The sequence below is a fragment of the Nicotiana tabacum genome, chromosome 24 (genome assembly GCF_000715075.1).
Source record: "Nicotiana tabacum cultivar K326 chromosome 24, ASM71507v2, whole genome shotgun sequence".
Lineage (NCBI taxonomy): Eukaryota > Viridiplantae > Streptophyta > Magnoliopsida > Solanales > Solanaceae > Nicotiana > Nicotiana tabacum.
The window spans coordinates 35,181,937-35,204,490 of NC_134103.1; the positions used below are offsets into that span (position 1 = coordinate 35,181,937).

At 37.4% G+C, this 22,554-nt stretch overlaps 1 protein-coding gene across 6 annotated transcripts; it reads left to right on the top strand.

Moving 5' to 3' along the window:
* The first annotated feature begins 15,862 nt into the window (after positions 1-15,862).
* Positions 15,863-22,134, top strand: LOC107809120 (serine/arginine-rich splicing factor RSZ21A). 6 transcript variants are annotated; one of them, XM_016633720.2, is made up of 9 exons: positions 15,894-15,985; positions 16,167-16,614; positions 17,073-17,203; positions 17,917-18,005; positions 18,699-18,915; positions 19,998-20,117; positions 20,750-20,830; positions 21,132-21,332; positions 21,432-22,134. In XM_016633720.2, exons 3-8 carry the CDS (start codon positions 17,184-17,186, stop codon positions 21,136-21,138), a joined length of 534 nt encoding a protein of 177 aa, XP_016489206.1. In that variant the 5' UTR covers positions 15,894-15,985; positions 16,167-16,614; positions 17,073-17,183; the 3' UTR covers positions 21,139-21,332; positions 21,432-22,134. The 6 variants fall into 6 exon arrangements, with proteins under 6 accessions (XP_016489203.1, XP_016489202.1, XP_016489206.1 ...); XM_016633717.2 differs by lacking the exon at positions 17,073-17,203 and having other exon boundaries at positions 15,863-15,985; positions 16,167-16,264; XM_016633716.2 differs by lacking the exon at positions 17,073-17,203 and having other exon boundaries at positions 15,885-15,985.
* Positions 22,135-22,554: the final 420 nt, after the last annotated feature.

Below are 22,554 nucleotides of genomic sequence, written 5' to 3' on the forward strand. Positions count from 1 at the left end.
GTTTTAAGTCATCGGGCGCCCACCTGGAGAATGAGGGAATTCATTTTAAGTTTCAAGTCAATAGCATGCGCCCACCTGAAGAACAAGGTTTTCAAGCTCAAGTCTACCGCAAGTTCAAGTTTATTTCAAGTGCAAGTAGCAGGGTGCCCGCATGAAAAAAAAAATAGGGTCAACTTTCAGTTTTCTTCAAATTCAAGTCAGCAGGATGCCCACTTGAAGAATGGGGTGAATTTTCAGTTTCATATTGAAGGATCAAGTGGAGATTCAAGATAGGATCTTGTATTTTACTTTTATTTTTGTTATAATTTTTGCTTTCAATTCATGATGTAATGGCAGGGACCGCGGACCGGAACCTCGACGGAACCTCACTCGACTCCTCAACCCATCATTCTATCACTCCCCTTGAACTACACGCAATCTGATTCCCTTATGACCCGGGATATGTGGGCTGTCCAGAACCAGGACTCGGTTGCACCCTTTCCTTTGTTTATTTTTCCTTTTGAATAAAGATTTGGTAAAAAATTAGTCACACGGCTCACTTTTATCTTTGCCTGAAAACTATTCATGTTCCCAAGCAAAGAGGGGAAGCTGTGAGCACCTAATTTTTTACCATACTTGTAATTTTTCAACACTTTTTAGTATGTAAATAATTTTAAGTTTAATCTACATATTTTAACCTGAACTTCATTTTTAGTAGGTTTTATTTATGAAAATTAAAAATCACAAAAATTATATGTTCTTGATTTTAAAATATTTAGCTAGTATTTTTATTTTACACTCTTAAAAAAAAAAATTAATTAAAGCAAGAGTCAATGAGTCATTTCCATGTGGCAAGATTCTTCCTTATCTTTTGTAACAAACTCACATGCTCTCTCAAAAAATGCACATGCCCATACACACTCTTTTTCTTGGCCACCAATTAATCCCTATACCTAGACCTATATATTTTCCACTCACCCAACACACAAAGGGGATAGATCTGAAAATAGAGAGAAGGGGGAGGGGGCGAAACAGAGACGGAAAAATACAGAGAGGGGATGAATAGGCAGTGAGAAACAACACTTTCGAACAGAGGATTCCACTGATTTTCTCACTATTAACACCATAGAACAAAGGGCCTCCAAGGTCGTTCTTAAAGTTTGAAATAAATTCGAGGCTGAGCAACAAAAATGCGATTTGGTTGAGAGATCCGAGTTTTTTTTTTGAAAAATCTGGTAGTCGAGTTCCTATATGAGGTCGCAGGTTCGTTGGTTCCGTCGAATGTTCGCGGTTTCTGTCGCTGATTTGGAGTATTCTAAGTCGAGTTAGCGGCATCAGATTAATTTGTAACTGTTGGATTATTTCTCTTGTTTAATAAAGAAGACTCGCACCAGAGGTTCCTACTCTTATCCCTCTATTATTTCAAGTTTAACTCCATGTGTTGTTATGTGATATTAAGCATGATATTGGCCCATTGTCTTCCAATTCTTCTGGGTTAAAGTTCTTGATGAAGTCATTAGAAATTTGGAGTATTATACAAACTTATAAAATCTGTTTTCCATATGAGTTTTAATTTATAAAAAATTTCAAGATTTGCTTTAGGTAAAACTTTGGTCAAGGATATCTTGATTCATCTAGTTCTGACCATTTTCCTTCATAGTTTTTTTTTATCTCTATTGAAATTTAATTTGGTTCCTAATATTGCCAAAATTATTTTCTCACTGCCAAAGGGAATGATAAGTAGTATATTGAATTTTTTTTCATAAATTGGATATGAGAATTCACATGGTTTAGAGCGTGGGTATTTGTGCGTTTTCTTTCAATCTTTTCCCTTTTTCTTAAAAGATTAGTGAATAGACAAATTGGGCCAATAAGCTGAAATGTTGTCAAGTCCCGCGCAACTTTTAAAAGTAGTATTACAAAAATATTTGTTTATTTTTATTTTTAATAGGATTTCAGTCAACTTTTAGTTTTAATTTTAAAACATAAGTTTGAAAACACAAAAAATAGTTTTATAACGATTTTTTAGCTTATTAGTATTTTATAATATTTATAACATTAAAAAAAATACCAAAAATATTTTTATTTTTATATATAATTCACTTTAATAATGTATTCTTATTAACTAAGATTAATGGACTGATATGATTTGTTGCATATGGTTTGGGCCCTACTTTGTCAATAACGGTAAATGGGTTGTATGTGTTTGAGAAAAATTCAGGTGATATCTTTAAGTTGTCATTTTCTTGCCGGCTTCACATGGTATAAAAATATAATTATAATCTTTCAAGGCCATCCTCTTTGTTTATAATTGTAGATTGCTTTAGGCGCGTAAACAAATCATCATGACTATTGGTACGGTTCCCGTGGCATAGTCATGATACGCAAATCCCAATTCGAGTGTGCGTTTCACGTGACTCGACTATAACTTCAAATGTTAATAATAAAATCAACACGTTATAAATCGCGGGTACGTTTCACGTGGCGCAATTCGCAATGTGTACAAAAACTAATGAGTGTGCGACATCACGACTTATTCAAATAAACTCCATAAATAATTAAAAGCGGTTAAAAAGCTAAAATGCACAATAGGTTATAAATATGTATTAATCAGATAATTAGGCCAATTATTAATAGTTGAGCGACCGTGCTAAAACCACGGAATTCGGGAGTGCCTCACACCTTCTCCCGGGTTAACAGAATGTTTTACCCGGTCTTCTGTGTTCGCGGACCATAAATAGAGTCAAATTTCCTCGATTTGGGATTTAAAATAAACCGGTGACTTGGGACACCATAAATTATTCCAAGTGGCGATTCTGAAAATTAAATAAATAATCCTATTTCGAATAATGTCACTTTAATTGGAAAAACTCCCTATCCCCTTTTAGAACCAGGCGCATAATTATAACCATGCGTTTTCACATTTAATGTTAAAGCATCTAGTATATTAACATCAGATAAAGATAATTGCAGATTTGGTTGGGTATTAAAATATACTGGGCCATAGGCGACAGTAGATTCAATATATACATCTTATATAATATATATAAGATGTATATATTCAAATTGGGTTGAAAAATAAACTGTTTAGCTTTCTAAAAGAATTTACTATTCTCTCAGTTCCAATTTATGTGAACCTATTACCTTTTTGGTCCATTCCAAAAAGAATCACTCCTTTAGAGACAAAAGGATGTTAAAATAATATCTAAGTCTAAAGACAAAAATATTGTAAAGAGATATGCCTTGTAATTTTATTATAGCATTAAACAATATGGCAATATCTTTCTTAGTCTTCATCCCACTATGGAATGAGCACAACAAGGTGCTAATACCACCATTGAGAAGAAAAAGAAACTAATCAAGATGTGCCAAAATATAAGTTACATAATACATACTAATTTTTGTTCATACAAATTACATGGTATCTCTTACAAACTTCATAAATCTATCAAGGTCCGGAGGAATTTCCGTTGGTGGTGGCGAAAAAGTAACTTGGTCATCGCCACTTCCAGGTGAAGCAACATCCTCTGCAAGTTCAGCTAGCATTTCTTCGTAAGCTTCGTCTTCATTTGGTTGTGATTTAGCAAGTCCAAAATTTCTTCTTTCCGACCGGATCCAATCTCTGAAAAGTACTGATTTTTCCAAACTCTCCCTCATAGACGCTCTATAATCACCGAGTTGAAGTCTTGCTTGACTGAAAGCGCTCTCTTATGCCACTGTTGAAGCTTGAATAGCTAAAATATCTCGGGCCATCCTTGAAAGAACCGAAAAGTATTTTTCTTTGTCCTTCCACCATTCCAAAAGATTAAAGGAATCGTTGGGATTTACTTCCTCAATTCCCTGTGACAAATAAACTTCAAGCTCATTTAGTTGTGAAAAATTACTCCTACTAGAACCTTGAGAACCCCTAAACCCCGTCCAAGTACTAAGTGCTCTTACTCCCGCAGTTCTTTTAGATGATTGAGAATCAGAAGAAGAATGAGTTGGAACATTTGGTCTAGCATGATTTAATGCAACTTGATAAGTATTAAAAATAGTTTGAGCATTTATTCTAATTGAGGCTATTGTTTCCGGAAGTTGAGACAATTCCTCATCTTTAAGTGCTAAACCATTATAAACAGTTTCATACCAAAAATGAGGACCTCCTAATTTCATACAAGGATTTAACAAAGCAGAAACACCATAAATAGGGGGAATAGGGAAAAAATATTTTTTAAACTTTTTTCTCATAGAATCAATAGCAAGTTTATAAATTTCTCCACCCTCTAAAAAATGAGCAAACAAATTTACAAGTTCTGCAATATAAACTAAACAGTTAGAAATAGTAGGATAATATTGCCCAAAAAATTCATTTGTAGCAATATGAAATTTTTCTAAAAAATCTACAAGTATTTTAACATTAGCCTAATCCCCATTTGTAAGGTGCTCATCATCATCACTTACATGTGCATTAAATGTTGAGTTTATGGGGTTTCTATATTCAGATGCAACAACCAAACTTTCATACATGTAATTCTATCTAGTTGGACAGGGTTTATGAACCTTTCTTTCTCTTAGGCCAAATTCATCGCATCTTTTAAAATATTCTCTAAGTCTACTTCTACGGTTTGAATAAAAAGCCAGTTAAGAGCCATTTTAACCTTTTCAATTTCAATATTTAAAATTCTCATACCATCACCCACAATTAAATGGTAAATATGACAAATACATCTAACATGAAAAATATCACTAAATGTAGGATTTAGCGTAGTGGTAAGCAAGGCTATAGCATTTGTGTTACTAGTAGCATTATCCATTGAAATTGACATTATTTTATCACTAATGCAAAAATATCTACAAATATCTGTAACTGTGCTAGCAATAAACTGCCCTGTGTGACGTGAATTAATTATTCTATAAGAAATAATGCGCTTTTGCATTATCCAATCCTCATCAATCCAATGACTGGTAACAGTAAGGTAATCACAGTCGTTACCACTTCTACCAATATCAGTTGTAATAGCAACACGACAATTTATATGAGTAAATAAATAGCGCAAATATTGTTCATATTCATGTTTATATTTATAAATATCGCTCTTTACGGTTGTGCGAGAAAAAACCTTTATAAGTAGGATTAAAAAAATTTCTAATATAATGCACAAAGTTAGGGTCAGAAGGAAAACTATAGGGTAAACACATAACAGTTATCATTTTTGCCAATTCTTCTCGATCTTTTTTTGGATCATAATATAAAATACCACCGGTAACAGTGTTAATTCCCGGTTGAAATTGATTTGAACCAGTACTAAGGTCAACCTGACTAGGAGTAGGTAGACTTTTCCCCTCGGCCAAAGCTTTCAGACGAAGATATCTCACTCTATCTTGAGGGTGTTTCATTATGTGTCTAGCCAAAGTTCCCGTCCCCCCTTCCCCTCCCTCGATCCAAAATATTTAAAAACTAATTCCGTGCCACAAGTTTTACACTTAGCCTTATTTTCTGGAATTAGTTGAGTAAAAAGTGGCCAAACGGGAGATGTTTCCGTCTGTTTGCTAGGTTGTCTAGAAAAAGTAGGGGTAGTAACAGGAGTATCAAATGGGGCATCATTTGGATTAGCAGGGTTATCACTAGTTGTGTAATGACCCAACCAGTCATTTTAACTTTTAGAACCCTGTTCCCTAAAATAAAACTTTCTGTAGGTGCTTGTAATAATTTATGACTTGCGGGGATGGTTGGTTCGGGATTTGGAAGTGTTTGAGGTGAAACCGGAACACTTGGTTCCTTAAGTTGGCCTTAAAGTGCTAAGTTTGACTTCGGTCAACATTTTGAGAAAACGACCCCGTAATAGAATTTTGATGATTCCAACAGCTCCGTATGGTGATTTTGGACTTAGGAGCGTGATCGGAATTTTATTTGGAAGTCCGTAGTGAAATTAGGCTTGAAATGGCTAAAATAGGAATTTAAAGTTTGAAAGTTTGACCAGGGAGTTGACCTTTTGATATCGGAGTCGGAATCCAATTCCGAAAATTTTTGTAGCTCCGTTATGTAATTTATGACTTGTGTGTAAAATTTGAGGTCAATCGGAGTTGATTTGATAAGTTCCGACATCGAATGTAGAAGTTGAAAACTCTTAGTTTCATTAAGCTTGAATTGGGGTATGATTCATGGTTTAAGCATTGTTTGATGTGATTTAGAGGTTCGACTAAGTTCGTATGATGTTTTAGGACTTGTTGGTATATTTGGTTGAGGTCCCGAGGGCCTCGGGTGAGTTTCGGATGGTTAACGGATCAAAAGTTGGATTTAAAAAGCTACTGCAATTTTCTCTTCTGCTGCATTTTCTGGGCTGATATCGAGCCTCAGATCGAGTCCCAGATATCGAGCCCACGATCGAGGCCTGAGTCGAAGCCAGGGACGAGGCTCAGTATCGAAGCCTCGATCGAAGGCAAGACTCGAGGGCATGATCGAAGATAAGACGATCGACGGCCCAACCTCGATACCCTGATCGAGGCCATGACCGAGGTCCAGGCTCGAGCCTGTGATCGAAGGTAAGGCTCGATGGCATGATCGAAGGTGAGGCTCGAGGGATAGGATCGAGACCCAAGATCGAGGGTCACAATCTTAGACTCAAGCTCGATGCCATGATCGAGGCTATGATCGAAGGACCGGACTCGATGCCATGATCGAGGCCATGATCCGAGGTCCCGGCTCGATCCTGTGATCGAAGCCACGATCGAGGCCTGATCGAGGGCCATGATCGAAGCCTGATCGAGGCCCTGTTCGAGGCCCAGTTCCGAAGTGCTGGGCAGTGTTATAAAAACAGAGGACATTCGTCCCATTTGCCATTTTTGGCGAACTTGAGCTTGAGCAGAGGCGACTTTTGGCAGATTTTCAAGAGAAAAACATTGGGGTAAGTAATTCTAACTTGGATTTGGCCTATGAACATAAATATATCATTGTTTTCACAATTTAATTAGTGTTTTGAGATTTAAATTTAGAAAAATTTAGAACTCTCATAGAAACGAAATTTTGAGATTTCGGTATCGATTCGGAGTCGGATTTGAGTGAAATTGGTATGGTTGGACTCGTAATTGAATGGGTTGTCGGATTTCATAACTTTTGCCGGATTCCGAGATGTGGGCCCCACGGACAAATTTTTAATTAATTTCGGGATTTTTATTAAAATGTAGTATTTCCTTATAGAATTTATTTCCTATAATTTTTAGTGATTGTATCGAATTATTTTGGCTAGATTCAAACCAAACAGAGTTGGATAATCGTGGAAAAGGCAAAATTGTGGATTAAATTGGAGCAAGACGAAGTAAGTCTCTTGTCTAATCTTATGAGGGGGAAATTACCTCATAAGTGATTAAAAATTAAATAATTATTGCTAATTGTGGGGGGCTACGTACGCACGTGGTGACGAGAGTCTGTGCGTAGCTACTATTAATGCTAAAGTCCGGGTAGTTTAGGACTCAAAGCATGCCTTACTTGTGTAAATTGTATTCTTTGATTTATTTATATTAATTGATATCTATATGAATATATTGTTAATTGTTAGATAAAGATATTAAAGGATGGAAATCTCATAGGCTTGATTGTCTGTTTAAATCAATTAATTGTTAAAAGAGATTGTTCTCCTCCCAAATTCACCTTATAATGAATATTCCGGAGGCACATAAGAAAATGTCCTCCTTTCTTGTGGAGCGGGCCGAACGCCTCGGCAGGATAGATGCATCTATGGATCGCGCTGCATGTCCCTCGGCAGTGTACACGATACTCTGGATCGGGTCGTACGTCCTCAGCAGAAATCGTGCTTAATAATAATAATTACATGATACTTTAATAATTTATTTCAGCTTGTAAAGCTAAGTAATAAATTAAAAAATTCTTGAAATTTAATGAATTATTATTCTTGCTTTTTTAGGAATTAATTGTTACTCCTGTAAATGAGATTTAATTGATAAATTAGAATTTATTTGAATTGAAGGAATTTAATTAATATATTGAGAATTGTTACATTTGAAGGAATTTGATTATTTTCGCTGATTAAATAAATTATTTGTAAATTCTGTAAATCATGCTGATTTGAATATTCTAATTTTATTTCAACTATTATTGACCCATAGTGAGTGTCAAAGTCGGCCATCTCGTCTCTACCACTTCGAGATTAGGCTTGATACTTACTGGGTACACGTTGTTTACGTACTCATACTACACTTGCTGCACTTTTTTTGTGCAGGATCTGAGACAGGTACTAGTGGAGGACCTATCATCACATACCCACGTCATCCCGAGGCATAGTGGTGAGCTGCCTTTCTGAGCCGTTCTGTAGCTACCAGTGTCTCTTCTGATATTTATATTCTGTCTATTTCATTTCAGACAGTATTTGGAGTTTTGTATAATCTACTAGATGCTCATGCACTTGTGACACCGGGTCTTGGCACACACATTGGTAGAAATTGATATTTTATTATTTTCTTGGAATAAAAGTTTAACCAATGTACGTTTGACTTATTAGTTGGCTTGCCTAGCTGTAGTGTTGGACGCCATCACGACCTATAGGTAAAATTGGGTCATGACAACATGGTATCAGAGCACTAGGTTCACGTAGGTCTCACAAGTTATGAGCAGACCTAATAGAGTCTTGCGGATCGGTACGGAGACGTCTGTACTTATCTTCGAGAGGCTATATGGTGTTAGGAAACTACCTTTCTTCATATTCCATCGTGCAATTGATGTAGTACTAAATATCCTTCTCTTATTCTCTCACAGATGGTGAGAACACGCTCTAATGAGATTCCAGACCAGGGAAGAGCTACTCCCCCAGTTGCTAGAGGCCGAGGCAGAGGCCGAGGGAGGGCTCCAGCCCGTGGTAGAGGGCGAGGACGTCCCAGGACTATTCCGGTTATGCCGCCACTGAATCCAGCAGAAAATCCCATTATTGAGGAGCAGGGTGAGGTACCTGTGGCAGAGCCAGCTCCGGTGGACTTCATATCTGCACCGGGATTTCAGGATGTCATGGGTCGTATGCTGCGATTCATGGACAATATGACTCAGGCTGGTTTATTTCCAGCAGACCCAGCCACATCTTAGGCAGGCGGGGAGCACAGACCCCTACTGCGCAGGCTCATAGACAGGCAACTGCTGTATATCAGACCCAGGGTGCACTACCCGTGGGTGGAGTCCAGCCAGTGGCAGCAGCTACACCTGAGCCCAGGCCAGCTGTAGCCGCCGATCCTCAGAAACTATTGGACAGATGGACTAGACTACATCCTCCTGTCTTCGGGGGTGAGCGACATGAGGATCCACAGGATTTCATTGATCGTTGCAAGGAAAGACTGTACAACATGAGGATATTGGAATCCCATGGGGATTGATTTTGCTACTTTTCAGTTAGAGGGTAAAGCTCGTAGATGGTGGCTGTCTTATGCTCTTGGCAAACCAGCAGATTCTCCTCCCATGACTTGGGACAGGTTCACCCGTATCTTCTTGGACAGGTATATTCCACCCTCCCAGAGGGAAGAGTTGCGGTTTCAGTTTGAGCAGCTCCAGCAGGGTCAGATGTCAGTGACTGATTATGAGGCGAGGTTTTCTGAATTATCTCGCCATGCACTAATGATACTCCCTACTGAGGCGGAGAGAGTGCGAAGGTTTGTAGCCGGTTTACATACTGGTATTCAGGCTACTATGGCTCGAGAGGTTGAGATGGGTACTTCTTATGAGCGAGTTGTGGAGATAGCCCGGAGGATTGAGGGTGTACGTCAGCGGAGCCGAGAGCAGATTATGAGAGATAAGCGGTTCAGGTACTCTGGAGAGTTCAGAGGTGCTCCGTCCGGGGGCAGAGGTCAGTTCGTGAGGGGACAGTCCAGCAGACCCCCATATCCAGCACCACCACCTCCTCGAGGTGCTCCAGTGCGACCTTATCTCAATGCTATCCCAAAGAGTTCTTACCGCCCACCAACTATTCAGGGTCCTCCCAGTGGGTATTCAGGTCCCCAAGGCCAGACTCTTAGTTAGCAACCCATTGCACCGAAGAGTTGTTACGAGTGCGGGGATCCCAGTCACATGCGGAGGTTTTGCCCCAGGCTTCGGGGTAGTCCAGTACAGTAGGGTCAGCAGAGCTCAGCACAGCCTTTCATCCGCAGACCGATGCACAGTAAGAGAGGACAGTTCAGATTTTGGAGGATATGCTCAGGGCATGTGTGATTGACTTTGGAGGTCAGTGGGATCGTTTCCTGCCTTTGGCCGAGTTTGCTTATAATAACAGTTACCAATCCAGCATCGAGATGGCTCCATTTGAGGCTTTATATGGTCGGCGATATCGTTCACCTATCGGATGGTTTGAGCCAGGTGAGGCTAAGTTATATGGTACTGATTTGGTAAGGGATGCCTTAGAAAAGGTAAAGTTGATTCAGGAGCGACTTCGTACAGCACAGTCCAGACAAAAGAGTTACGCGGATCAGAAAGCGCGTGATATATCATTTATGGTAGGTGAAAAAGTTCTCTTGAAGGTTTCGCCGATGAAGGGAATTATGAGATTCGGGAAGAAGGGCAAGTTGAGCCCAAGGTTTATAGGCCCATTTAAGGTGTTGAAACGAGTTGGGGAGGTTGCTTATGAGCTTGCCTTGCCTCCCAGCCTATCGGGAGTTCATCCAGTTTTTCACGTATCTATGCTCCGGAAGTATCATGCCGACCTATCACATGTGTTAGACTTCAGCACAGTTCAGCTAGATGATAGCTTGGGTTATGAAGAGGAGCCAATTGCCATTATTGATAAACAGGTTCGCCAGTTGAGGTCCAAGAGGATTTCTGCAATAAAAGTCCAGTGGAGGGGCCAACCAGTCGAGGAAGCGACTTGGGAGGCCGAGGAAAACATGCAGAGCAGATATCCAGACTTATTCAGCACTCCAGGTATAATTCTAAACCCGTTTGAGGACGAACGTTTGTTTAAGAGGTGGAGAATGTAATGACCCAACCAGTCATTTTAACTTTTAGAACCCCGTTCCCTAAAATAAAACTTTCTGTAGGTGCTTGTAATGATTTATGACTTGCGGGGATGGTTGGTTCGGGATTTGGAAGTGTTTGAGGTGAAACCGGAACACTTGGTTCCTTAAGTTGGCCTTAAAGTGCTAAGTTTGACTTCGGTCAACATTTTGAGAAAACGACCCCGGAATAGAATTTTGATGATTCCAACAGCTCTGTATGGTGATTTTGGACTTAGGAGCGTGTTCGGAACCTTATTTGGAATTCCGTAGTTAAATTAGATTTAAAATAGCTAAAACCAAGAATTTAAGTTTTTTGTGCATGATCTGAGACAGGTACTAGTGGAGGACCTATCATCACATACCCACGTCATCCCGAGGCATAGTGGTGAGCTGCCTTTCTGAGCCGTTCTGCAGCTACCAGTGTCTCTTCTGATATTTATATTCTGTCTATTTCATTTCAGACAGTATTTGGAGTTTTGTATAATCTACTAGATGCTCATGCACTTGTGACACCAGGTCTTGGCACACACATTGGTAGAAATTGGTATTTTATTATTTTCTTGGAATAAAAGTTTAACCAATGTACGTTTGACTTATTAGTTGGCTTGCCTAGCTGTAGTGTTGGGCGCCATCACGACCTATAGGTGAAATTGGGTCGTGACAAGTTGGGTTAACATCAGGAGCAGGACTAGTTGGTGTATCATCATCCGGTTGAGTTTTATCAAAATCTATTTCCTCGTCATCATTTTTATCAATAGTTGGATTAGAATAAAGAGCATTCATTAATTCATGGTCTAATTGTTCACCAACTCTAATATTATGGCAAAATTGACTTTCAGTAAATTGTAATAAACTATTATCGCTATCAAGAATAGCAGGTGTAGGACGTATATGGAGTTTGGTTCGGGGAGCCCGGGGTAGTGGAGGAGGAACAGATTGAGCACTAGATTCGTCACTCTTGGATTTTCCCTTACTTTTACCAAATTTTTTTTTAAGGAAGCCATCTTAATTAATAAAGTAATAGAAAATAAATAAAATAAACAAAATTATATTATTAAAACTTAAGAGTTGGAACGAGTTTACCGAATTGACGAACAACTTGTTAAAAATTGATTATCGTTGAAGACTTCAATTCACCAACTTCACAATTGTTCCACAAATTGTAACAATAAAGTAAGCAATAATAGCAATTATAGAAGAAAATTAGAGAGAGATTGTGATAGATTGATGATTTTGTAAGAAAAAAATGAAAGAATGATGGGGTATTTATAGTTGAAAATAGGGAAAAAGTGTAATTATAAAAAGTTTGGGATTAAAACAAAGTTGGGGGGGTTAAATGGCTATTTATAAATAGCCAACGACTATTTTTGACAGCCCAACGGCTATATTTAAAAAAAAAAAAGCCATTGGGACCGTTGGTCCCGGGCCCTGGCGGGCTAAATGGTCCCGGGCCTGACGGGCCCAAATCATAGGACCGGCCCACAAGACCGGCCCAGGTCCACTAAAATCGGGCCAAACGGTCCTGGTCCGTTTGGCCCGCGGTCCCGGTCCGGTCTCGACCCACTTGCCACCCTTATGTTTCAATTGGGAGGCATTTATTTGCCAATCAACAATGCTGGATATATCATAATTATATACAAAAATTCTATTTTGAATATCAAAAGCATTAAGCGATAATCTCATTATAATTACTGTCAATCTACTTTTATTCTATATTCTTTGATTTTTTATTTGGTTCCTATTGGCAATATTTAGTTAGTTGGAACCTGTATGATCATTATTATAGGTATTTTTTATTTTTGATTTTGAATGATTTTCTTGAGCTTTTAATGATAGTCGTAATGTATAAAATGAAGAGTATTATTTGCAGTCATCAATCTGGTGGCAAATAGTTGTGAATCGCCAGAAATTTACATGTAGAGCTTTGAGTATTTTTCTTTTGGGGTTTTTTCATGCGGCATATTTAGGGATTGAAGTATTTCTGAATGAGAATTTCAGCCTATTGATTTGTAGTGATTCTAAATGAGAATTTTAGTTTATTGATTTGTAGTGAGTATATGTTAAACTCGATTAAAATATTCCATGTTTGTAGGATTATCATCTGGTGGCTAATAGTTTGAATGGCTAAAAATTTACAGGTAGAGAATTCATATATTTTTCTTTTGAGTTCTTTTTGTTTTTACATGTGATGTATTTAGGGGTAATACTTAGAAACAAGTACATATAGATTCTGTGCCTATTCTAAAATCGCAAGCTCTCTAATTTGATCGAGGGAGATATATGGGTTTTGTTCTTGTGCATTTGAAGTATGATTTCTAAGCTTTCAAGTTTTTATTTTTAAGACTTTGTGTATTCCTTTTCTAGCTATCTATTTGATAAAAAAGACTCAAAAGACTGTTCTTCCCTTTATTTTAGTGCTGGTGTTTTTGATTTATTTGAAGAAACTTCTTTTAAGAACAATTGAAAAAACAAATTATTTTGTTGTGATGTACTATAACTTAAGAAGTTTTTTCAGTTGAGTGTTATTATTTTATGGTACTTATAAATTTTATTATAAAGGTGATTTTGTTGCTTTCGCGTCATACATTGAAACTTGTATTTGTTTATCATGCCTGGAATTATTATGTTCACTGTCTTTTAAACTTTACTTTAAAGGCATTTCTCTTGCTTCCATATTAGACACAGAAACTTGTACTCCTATTGCTCATCATTGGAATTATTCTTCCCATAATCAACAATGAAGAATGTTATGCTTGGGATATTGAGTGTATTTATTTTTTGTGCGAGCTTTTCTAGCCTTTTTTTTGGTGAGCTTTTAAAAGCATATTGTTTCTGAAGATCAAAATCATGAGAAATCTTTAAAGTGATGGCCTATGTATAATTACCGGGTACTTATTTTGGAATTCTTTGCAAAACCTCATAATCACTATAATCCTATGTAATTTGTATAATTTCTTATGCATTTGGTGATTTGTTTTATCCTATGATTGTTGTTGTGATACTAATATTGTTTCATTTTTGTCATTTTGTCATTTTTTTTTTTTTTTTTAGCCGAGGGTCTTTCGGAAATAGCCTCTCTATTCCTTCGGGGTAGGAGTAAGGTCTGCGTATACACTACCCTCCCCACACCCCATTAGTAGGATTTTACTGGGTTGTTGTTGTTGTTGTTGGTGGTGGTGGTGATTTGTTTTGTTTTTTCGTCCCTGATGTGAGCAAAATCAGGTTTATATGCTTTAGGTATCAAATTTGTGAAAACTGACGTATGATTTTATTTTCGATTTAGCATATCATTATGGATAACTGATTATAAGAATTAAGAGTTTACAGAATATAGAATTCTGCAGGAAAAAGGAGGAATAATTAGGTTGGGCATGATTTTGGTCGATAAGAAGAAGGAAACATAAGTATTTTTTATGTTTCTTCTTTCTTTATGTCTACAAATTTATAGAAGCATTTAACAAATTCACATTTTTTTTATAATAGTGCGAAGCGCAAACAAATTCATAATTTAAAATTAACAAGTGTCAAGCATCCATGTATATAATTGAGGAGATGGTGAGAAAGTGTAAGGAAGGGAAGTTGGGTGCCCTTCTCCTTTCCCTTCCTATTAGACTCGAATTTACTAGTAAATATAAATTAGACATTTTATATAACTATACACATATTTTACATGCACTATACATTTAGGTTAATTAGTATAAGCAGTTGGATAAACTGCTATTTAAGTTAACTCCTTGGGGAAGTGCACAAACACCCGATTTTGAGGCTGCTGTTTAAGCTATACTCGAAGTTGATTTTTTTTGTTTGTTTGTAAGTTTACTCACTTCGAAACACACTTCAGAATTGGCATGTGATTGCTTTAAAATTTGCATATGAAGTTATAAATTTGGAGTTCAGAATCAAATATGAAATTAATCGTTTCAAAGTGCAACTTCAGAATCGGATCTGAAGTTCTTATCATTTCAAAGTGCAACTTCAAAATTCGGGGATTTGAAGTTCTTATCACTTCAAAGTGCAACTTCAGAATTGAATATGAAGTTTAGCTCTTCTTCTCCGTCTCACGTTTTGCACTTTAAACTAGTCATAGATCTCCAGAAAACCACCAAAAACAGCCATTACGTTATTAATTCTTAAACCTCCAAAAGAGAAAGCTTTTCAAAAACTTGATCAAATCTTTATTAAGAAACTGATGAGATTTGCTTGAGATGATTCTTAGCGGGCGTTTAGACATAAGAATTGTAAAATTTCCCAAAAAAGTAAAATTTTTTAATGAAAATGGTATTTGAAAATTAGAATTGTGTTTGGACATGAATGTAATTTTGGGTTGTTTTTGAATTTTTGTGAGTGATCTATGTGAAAATTTTGAAAAACAGCTTTTTGAAGTGTTTCAAATTTTTGAAAAATTCTAAAATTTACCTTCAAGTGAAAATTAAAAATTTTATGCCAAACACTGATTTCGAAAAAAATGAATTTTTTTTCGAAAAAAAGTGAAAAAAATTCTTATGTCCAAAGGGCTCTTAATTTGATGAAACCATGTTGTTTCCTCAAGATTTAGCTCAATCGAAGCGCGAAAGAAGAAAGGGAAGAAATGACGTTTGATGAGGCTTGGGCAAAAGAATAAAGAGAGAGAATGCTGCAATCGATCTGCCTCAAAGGTTTTTTGAAATTCTGAAATTCTTTTAGAATTGAACACGAGTTAAAACTTTTAGCTAAAGTGGGCATAGATTAAATGTGAGTTGAGAGTAGCCTAATAGGTTGTTCCGTAAATGTTTTCCTATTACCATGGGCCTCATACCCAAACAGAAAAGATGTTCAGTAAACTGGGCTGTAATACATTTCCAGCCTCACTTAAATGGAGGCCCAACAAAAACATCTCCATGTCACATGCAAACACGTGTCCTCCTTTCTTCTTCTTTAAAAAAGCAAAAAGGGACTCTCTAGAAGTCTCTATTCAGCACCACTCTTTCCCTCCAACACGTGTCCTCCTTTCAAAAGCTCGTCGCCATTGATAGAGCTCACAAAAACGCTTGATAGTCTCCCGGTGAATTCCTTATTTCTCTTCTCCTTTTTTCACCCATCATTTCAGCATATTAAAACCCTAGGTTTTTTATCAACTAGTTTCTTTCAATTTTTTTCCTCTTCTTTCAAACGTGGTTTTATGCATTTTTTTTTTAAAATTCGAAAGATGTTATTTTGAACTGTTTTGTTTTTTGAATTTTCAGGATAGAGCAATGTCGAGGGTTTACGTTGGTAATTTGAATCCTCGGGTAACTGAGAGAGACCTTGAGGATGAGTTTCGTATCTACGGCGTTCTTCGAAGGTAAATTTTTCAATATATTTTTTAGATGGAATTAGGTTTTAAAGTTTCGCGTTCAATTTAGCAGTTCATCTTTCGTTGGATCGTCCAAGTGGTATTTTTTGGAAGAAAATGAAGGATCTTTTGGGGTAAATTATTTTTTGTAGTTATTATAAGCTCATGTTTTGTTGTTTTTCTTGTTTGTTTAAATAACGACGGTGCCTGGACGGGCCAACTTGCAAGCACCTCCACTATTTCATCAAAGTTTAACAGATGGGGAGAAATCACCTGACTTCTTTGCCTCTGTTGACAATCGAACTTTGGTCTCTCATGGTCTTCATATCAGCTTCATCGACCCCTAGGCCACATTCTTGGTATTGTTTTCTCGTGTTTCTCTTTTTTGGAGTTGGTTTTGAATTAGCTCAAAAAAGAAATTCAATTCAAGATATAATAATAATAATAATAATAATAATAATAATAATAATAATAATAATAATAATAATAATAATAATAATAATAATATTATTATTATTATTATTATTATTATTATTATTATTATTATTATTATTATTTTACTTATGAAAATGAGATTGGGTTTAGAAATTGGAGTGGAACTTGAAATCTGAAGCATCGTGAGAGGATGAGGGAGGTTACTCTAGTAGTAGAGATTGAAATCTGAAGCATCGTATTTGTTACTCACTTTGTTCCATTTTATGTGGCAATATGATCATTTGGGGAGTCAAAGAGATTCTTCGTTGACCATCATTTTTCAAGTACTTTTTAAAAATGTTCTGAATTATTAACTATTGTGACTATAGTAATTTTTATGCAGTTTCCAAATATGTGAAGTTTATTTCAAACAACTTGAAGGATTTATGTCCGACTTCACACCGAAAATTAAGTACTTTGACCCTTGTGCCCTGGAGCCGCCACATAAAATGGAATGGAGGAAGTATGTTTTAGGTATATAAATCAGTCTTTGAGTGTTAAGTGGAGCACCTCAATTAGTTTCTATATTTGGGAAGCTTTATTTGGCGGGTGAATTTTGCCTCATACTACTTCGATTATGTTTTGTCACATGTCTCTTTTACTGCTTTAAATGTCCTATGTATGGATTACACATTGTGTGAAGATGTTGTCGGAACTCGCAGAAGTTAAACGACTTAAGATGTTGAGCTCCACCTCCCTGAAGGAACAAATCTCAAAACAGAAGCTAGTGGCTTCAGCAATCTGCATTAGTTCTTTGTTCTAGTCCATGAATGACTACTTGGACTAGGTGGTGGTTTAAAAGGTCTTTTACCCTAATGAACTTATCATAAAAAAAAAGAAGAAGAAGCTCTTTTCCCTAATGTGATGCATGTAGTTTTATACCTATCTGACTTTATGAAAATAGCTTACACTGTCTGATGAACAAGCCTATGGCTATACCACCTAAATGTGTTGCAATAGCTACTGCATTTTCTATCATTGTTTTTACATCCCTTTTTTTGAGTTACTTCTTTTTGCCTAAAGTTTCATAGTATATCTTGTTTTCTTCTCATATTCCATAAGACCAATAACAAAGATTGCATTTTTGGGCCTCTCTGTTGTCTGTTTCGGCCCTCTTTATATGTCTGTCATTTTGGGTGTGATATTATTGTTTTGCACATAATTAAAGTGTTATTAATTTGTTGCAGTGTTTGGGTTGCAAGACGACCGCCAGGTTATGCATTCATTGAGTTCGACGATCGTAGGGATGCTCTAGATGCTATTCACGAGCTAGATGGTATGAACCGAGTGTAGTGCACCATACATCAATAGCTAGCTGAGTATGGTGATTGTAGTTGACCCTTTTTTAGTAATAATAACATGCAGGTTCAGGTTATCAGTATAACTTTCCCTTTTGGTTCTTATCTTTTCTATGAGAAGACTGTAGCATGCCCCTTTATGGTCCACAACTGATATCTTATGTTGAACTTCGTTTTACCAGGCTTTCCTTCAAGTAATGATATGGTTAGCGTAGTTTAAAAATGTAGATCTTGCTAATTATCACCAGTTTCATTCTGTCTAGTGCGTGTTTTCGTAGAACGATTCATTTTTGTTTTGGCGTACCTCGTACTTCTGGACTTTTCCTTTGTGATGTAATTCTTGCCTGCCTTCTAAGTTGTGTGTCTTCTCGTAATAATCTCTTAAGAAACGTCCAATGGAACAGATAGTGATCATACAATAACTACTGCTGAACATTCAGATGAAATATTACTTGAGTGTGTTGTAGCTTTGTTCACAATGTGTGTTACTAATCTGAAAAAGAAGTCCAGCGGAACAAAATCTGCTGACCTTTCAGTTTTAATAATAGATGAGTGCGATACAAGTTCATTCAGAAAACTTCTTGCCTGTAAGACTTTATTTTTATCTCTTCTTGGATAGTAACTGTGCTACATGCATCCCTGGCGAACCTTTGGGGAATTCTGTATAACAGGGAAAAATGGTTGGCGTGTGGAGCTCTCACACAATTCGAGCGGTCGTGGTGGAGGCCGTGGTGGTCGTGGAGGTGATGATACGAAATGTTATGAGTGTGGTGAGCCAGGTCATTTTGCTCGAGAGTGCCGCTTGCGCATTGGTTCACGAGGACTTGGAAGTGGGCGACGTCGAAGTCCTAGTCCTCGATATCGTAGAAGTCCCAGTTATGGGAGAAGGTCTCTCTCTCTCTTTCATTAATTTTAATCAAATGGGGCTTATCTCCTAGTTTATGTGCAATGTACTGATGCACCTTATTTAATGAACTCACGTTGCGAGCTTCTTGAACTCTAGTTTTATGCTACTTGACTGTGAAGAAGAAAATATTTCATTTGTCATAGAACCTTGTCAGAGCCATGCAAGTTAGGGTGATGTTACACTACAAAATAATGCCTACATAATCATCCTTCTGGTGGGTTTTTTTGTCTCGCTAGGAATATGATGACAGATATAATATCGCAGCTATGTCAGTGCTTTCACTTGGTATATGACATAAGAAATATATGTGAACACTTGGCTGTTTATAGCCTTCTTTTTCTTTTTCCTCTTTGCAAATTAGGCCACTCTTTAATTTACTTTTTGTACATTCTATTCATTACCTAAATGGTAACACATAGAGGTCCGAGGAGAGTGGATTTGTCTACTTCCTGGTCTCCAACTTAGCCAGTTGCATTATGAACTATATGCATGCATATATATCCTATATATCATGGTTCTCGATGGTCGTGTTGTTGCAGCTACAGAGATATTATTTGGATATATACAATTTTAGTTTTTCTCGAGGACTGATGTTGTCTTTTACTTTAGTTATCTTTACTATTTTTGTTGTCAATACTTTTCTTTTCTTCAGTATTTTCATCTTAGCTTTTTTACTCTTGTACTTAACAAACCTGTTTGGAAAACCCTTTTCTTGAGCCAAGGGTCTATTGGAAACCACCTCTCTGCCGCACACAAGTTAGGGGTAAGGTCTGCGTACATCCCACCCTCCCTGACCCCACTTGTGGGATCACACTGGGTATGTTGTGGTTTAGTTTTCTTGAGTACTTCTATCTGATGGGCTTCATAATATCAAAAGGTGGTGCTTCATCATCTTAGTTGATGGCCTATAACCTGGGTGGCATTGACAAGTTCTATTTTAGTATTGTTTTACTTCTGAATAAGTCACTTGGTTTTGAATTCAGAGTAGAGTTATTGTACTTGTCCATATACAATTTACTTCGAAATTTTGCATTTTGAGGAACATTGTGATGTGGCTTTGCAGGAGTTATAGCCCTCTTGGAAAATCTCCTCGAGGTCGCAGCCTATCTCCTCGTCGTGGACGCAGCTACAGCAGGTCACCCCCCAATCGCCGCGGCCGCTATGTGTCACCTTATGCCAATGGGTAACTAATTGATGAACATATTTATGGCATACGCATTTAGTGGGGCAATTCTTGAGTTTCTCCTTAAAACTGATAGCCTGTGTGGCCAAGCTGCAAAAATCAGCTTATTTTGAGAAGTGTTTTTTCTCAAAAGTGCTTTTTTTTTAAAAGTAGAAGCAGTTTGTGTTTGGCTAATTTTTTTGAAAAGCACTTCTGAACAACAAATTAGTGTTTGACTAAGTTTTTAAAAACTGCTTCTAAGTATATTTTTCTCAAAAGTGCTTTTCAAAAAAGTGCTTTTGGAGAGAATCTACTTTTTTCTGCTTCTCCAAAACTGCTTCTGCTTCTCCTCAAAAGTATTTTTTTCTCTTCTAAAAGCTTGGTTAAACACTTCAACTTTGGAAAAAAACACTTTTTTGAAAAAAAAGAAGTGCTTTTGGCTTGGAGAAGCTCGGCCAAACAGGCTATCAGTCTGAAACAATCTTTAGGTAGAAGTCTGAAACAATCTTTAGGTGGAAATTTTCTATAAAACTTTCCAAGGCCTCCATGTTAATTTTGTGGGTTTGGAATTGAATGAGAGCATTAGATCTGCTGCTTTTTTCTGGAAGCCCCTGCAGCAACAGACCCTTATTGACTATCTTTTGCTTGAACAGTTTATCACCTCGTCGTGGCCGTGGCAGCTATAGCAGATCCCCAGCATATCGCCGTCATCGTGATTCTCCTTATGCAAAAGGGTATGTTTGTTCTGCTGCCACCTAGTGGTTTCATCATGAAGCTAGCTTTTTCTTCCATTACTGCCTATCAAAGCAGAGTTGAGTATCTTATCACTTTTTGGGGGTTTGGGGGGTGGGGGTGGGGGGGTGGGTGGGTATTAGGGCTTCAAATAAAGCACATTAAGAAATAATATTATTCCACTTTGTGCTTCTCAATTTCGCATGAGCAGTGCTTCCTTGTATTGTTAAAGTTATCACCTTTTATTTTGCAATTTCTTTGCACAATACTCATACGGGCACTTGGAATTGATGTTTCGTGCAGAGCTTGATGCTGGTCTGAGCAGGAAATACAACTGAGGCTCTTCGTTTGTAGTCTGATAGGCTTGTCAAAAGAGTAGCATTATGTAGTTTGTTTCTGTGATAAATGGTGTGTTCGAACTGGATTATGGGAGGCTTCTGCTCTCTATAGCCACCTCCAGACTTCATTCTTGTGACGGCTTCCTTAGTTCAGCAAACTTTGGAGGTCTCTTTTATTCTTCATTATTGTTTAATGTTTGCGCTTAATTGCTTTGACTACTTGCTTTGACTACTATCATAAAGTCACTTTTCGTAAAATATCTAGGTTTCCTTCTTTGAGGTATGATTTCCAGCTGAGACTGCATCATTTTGCCACATGCTTCTTTTGTTGACATTGTTTAGCACCAGTGCTTCTCTACATTAAATCATCATCTTCGAGTTTTTCCTACCGAAAACTGCAAAATGGCCAAGCGGCTCCTTCTGCAACAAAGCTTTTTTAGGTAGGTAAAGTTTTTTGCTTTTCTGTGCGCCGGGGGACAATGATAGCTGTCTGCTGCCTTCAATCTTCATTTGCCAGCTCAAACTGCTCCAAAGTCAACAAAGTTTCTCTCTCTCATCTGCTTCTCTTCCCACTGGTAGACTACAAAAGGTTGCTGCACTTCAATTTTCGTTTTCCAGCTTGGACCGTATTCTTCTTCGTTAATCAGATAGTGTGGCAGCACATTTCTTCTGGAGGAAATTTGTTACCTTCATTAATGGGACTTCCATGTGGTGGCTCGGAGAAGGAAAGTTACCTTTGTTTCCATGTTCTGCATTTTATGCCTCCTGACTTTGTAGTCGAGAAATGTAGTCGCAGGGCATGTACATACCTCTTTGATATGTCATGTTATTAACTTGGCCTTGATATGTAGTTGGACCTTTAATACCGCGTTATAAATTCAATGTTGCATGTGCAAATGTCAAGGTTGTAACAGTTGCCACTTGTAACGACCCGGCCGGTCGTTTTGAGTATTATAATCTCGTTGTCCATTTATTGCTCAAATTGTTAATTATAGTGGCTTGCCGGGGTAATTGGTTTGGGTCCGGTGAGGTTTGGAAATGATTTGGAACGCTTAGTTCCAAGGTTTAGAATTTAAATTGAAAAGGTTGATCGGATATTGACTTAGGTGTAACGATCCCAGAGAAATATTTGCTAAGGAAATTAAGGTTTGATGGTGCCGAGGTAGATCAATTAGTACTAATATTATTGAATGTTCTCGCGGCGAGCAAGCTCGCTGCGACTCGGGACTTTTGGGTTGAACAATGCACCGATGTGTAAAGAAAAATTTTGCTGGAAATAGGTCATTTCTGTGACCACTATGCGGTCGCAGAATCATTCTGCGGACCGCATAATGGTAGATTGGAGGAATATCTGCGGTGCACTATGTGACCGCAGACCTGTTTTGCGG

Excerpts from the sequence above, each read along its gene's own strand:
- LOC107809120 (XM_016633716.2), top strand. The coding sequence starts at position 16,514 with ATGGGGAGAAATCACCTGACTTCTTTGCCTCTGTTGACAATCGAACTT. Across the intron at positions 16,615-17,916 it reads ACCCCTAGGCCACATTCTTG|TGTTTGGGTTGCAAGACGAC; the intron begins GTATTGTTTTCT and ends AATTTGTTGCAG. Across the intron at positions 18,916-19,997 it reads AGTCCCAGTTATGGGAGAAG|GAGTTATAGCCCTCTTGGAA; the intron begins GTCTCTCTCTCT and ends GTGGCTTTGCAG.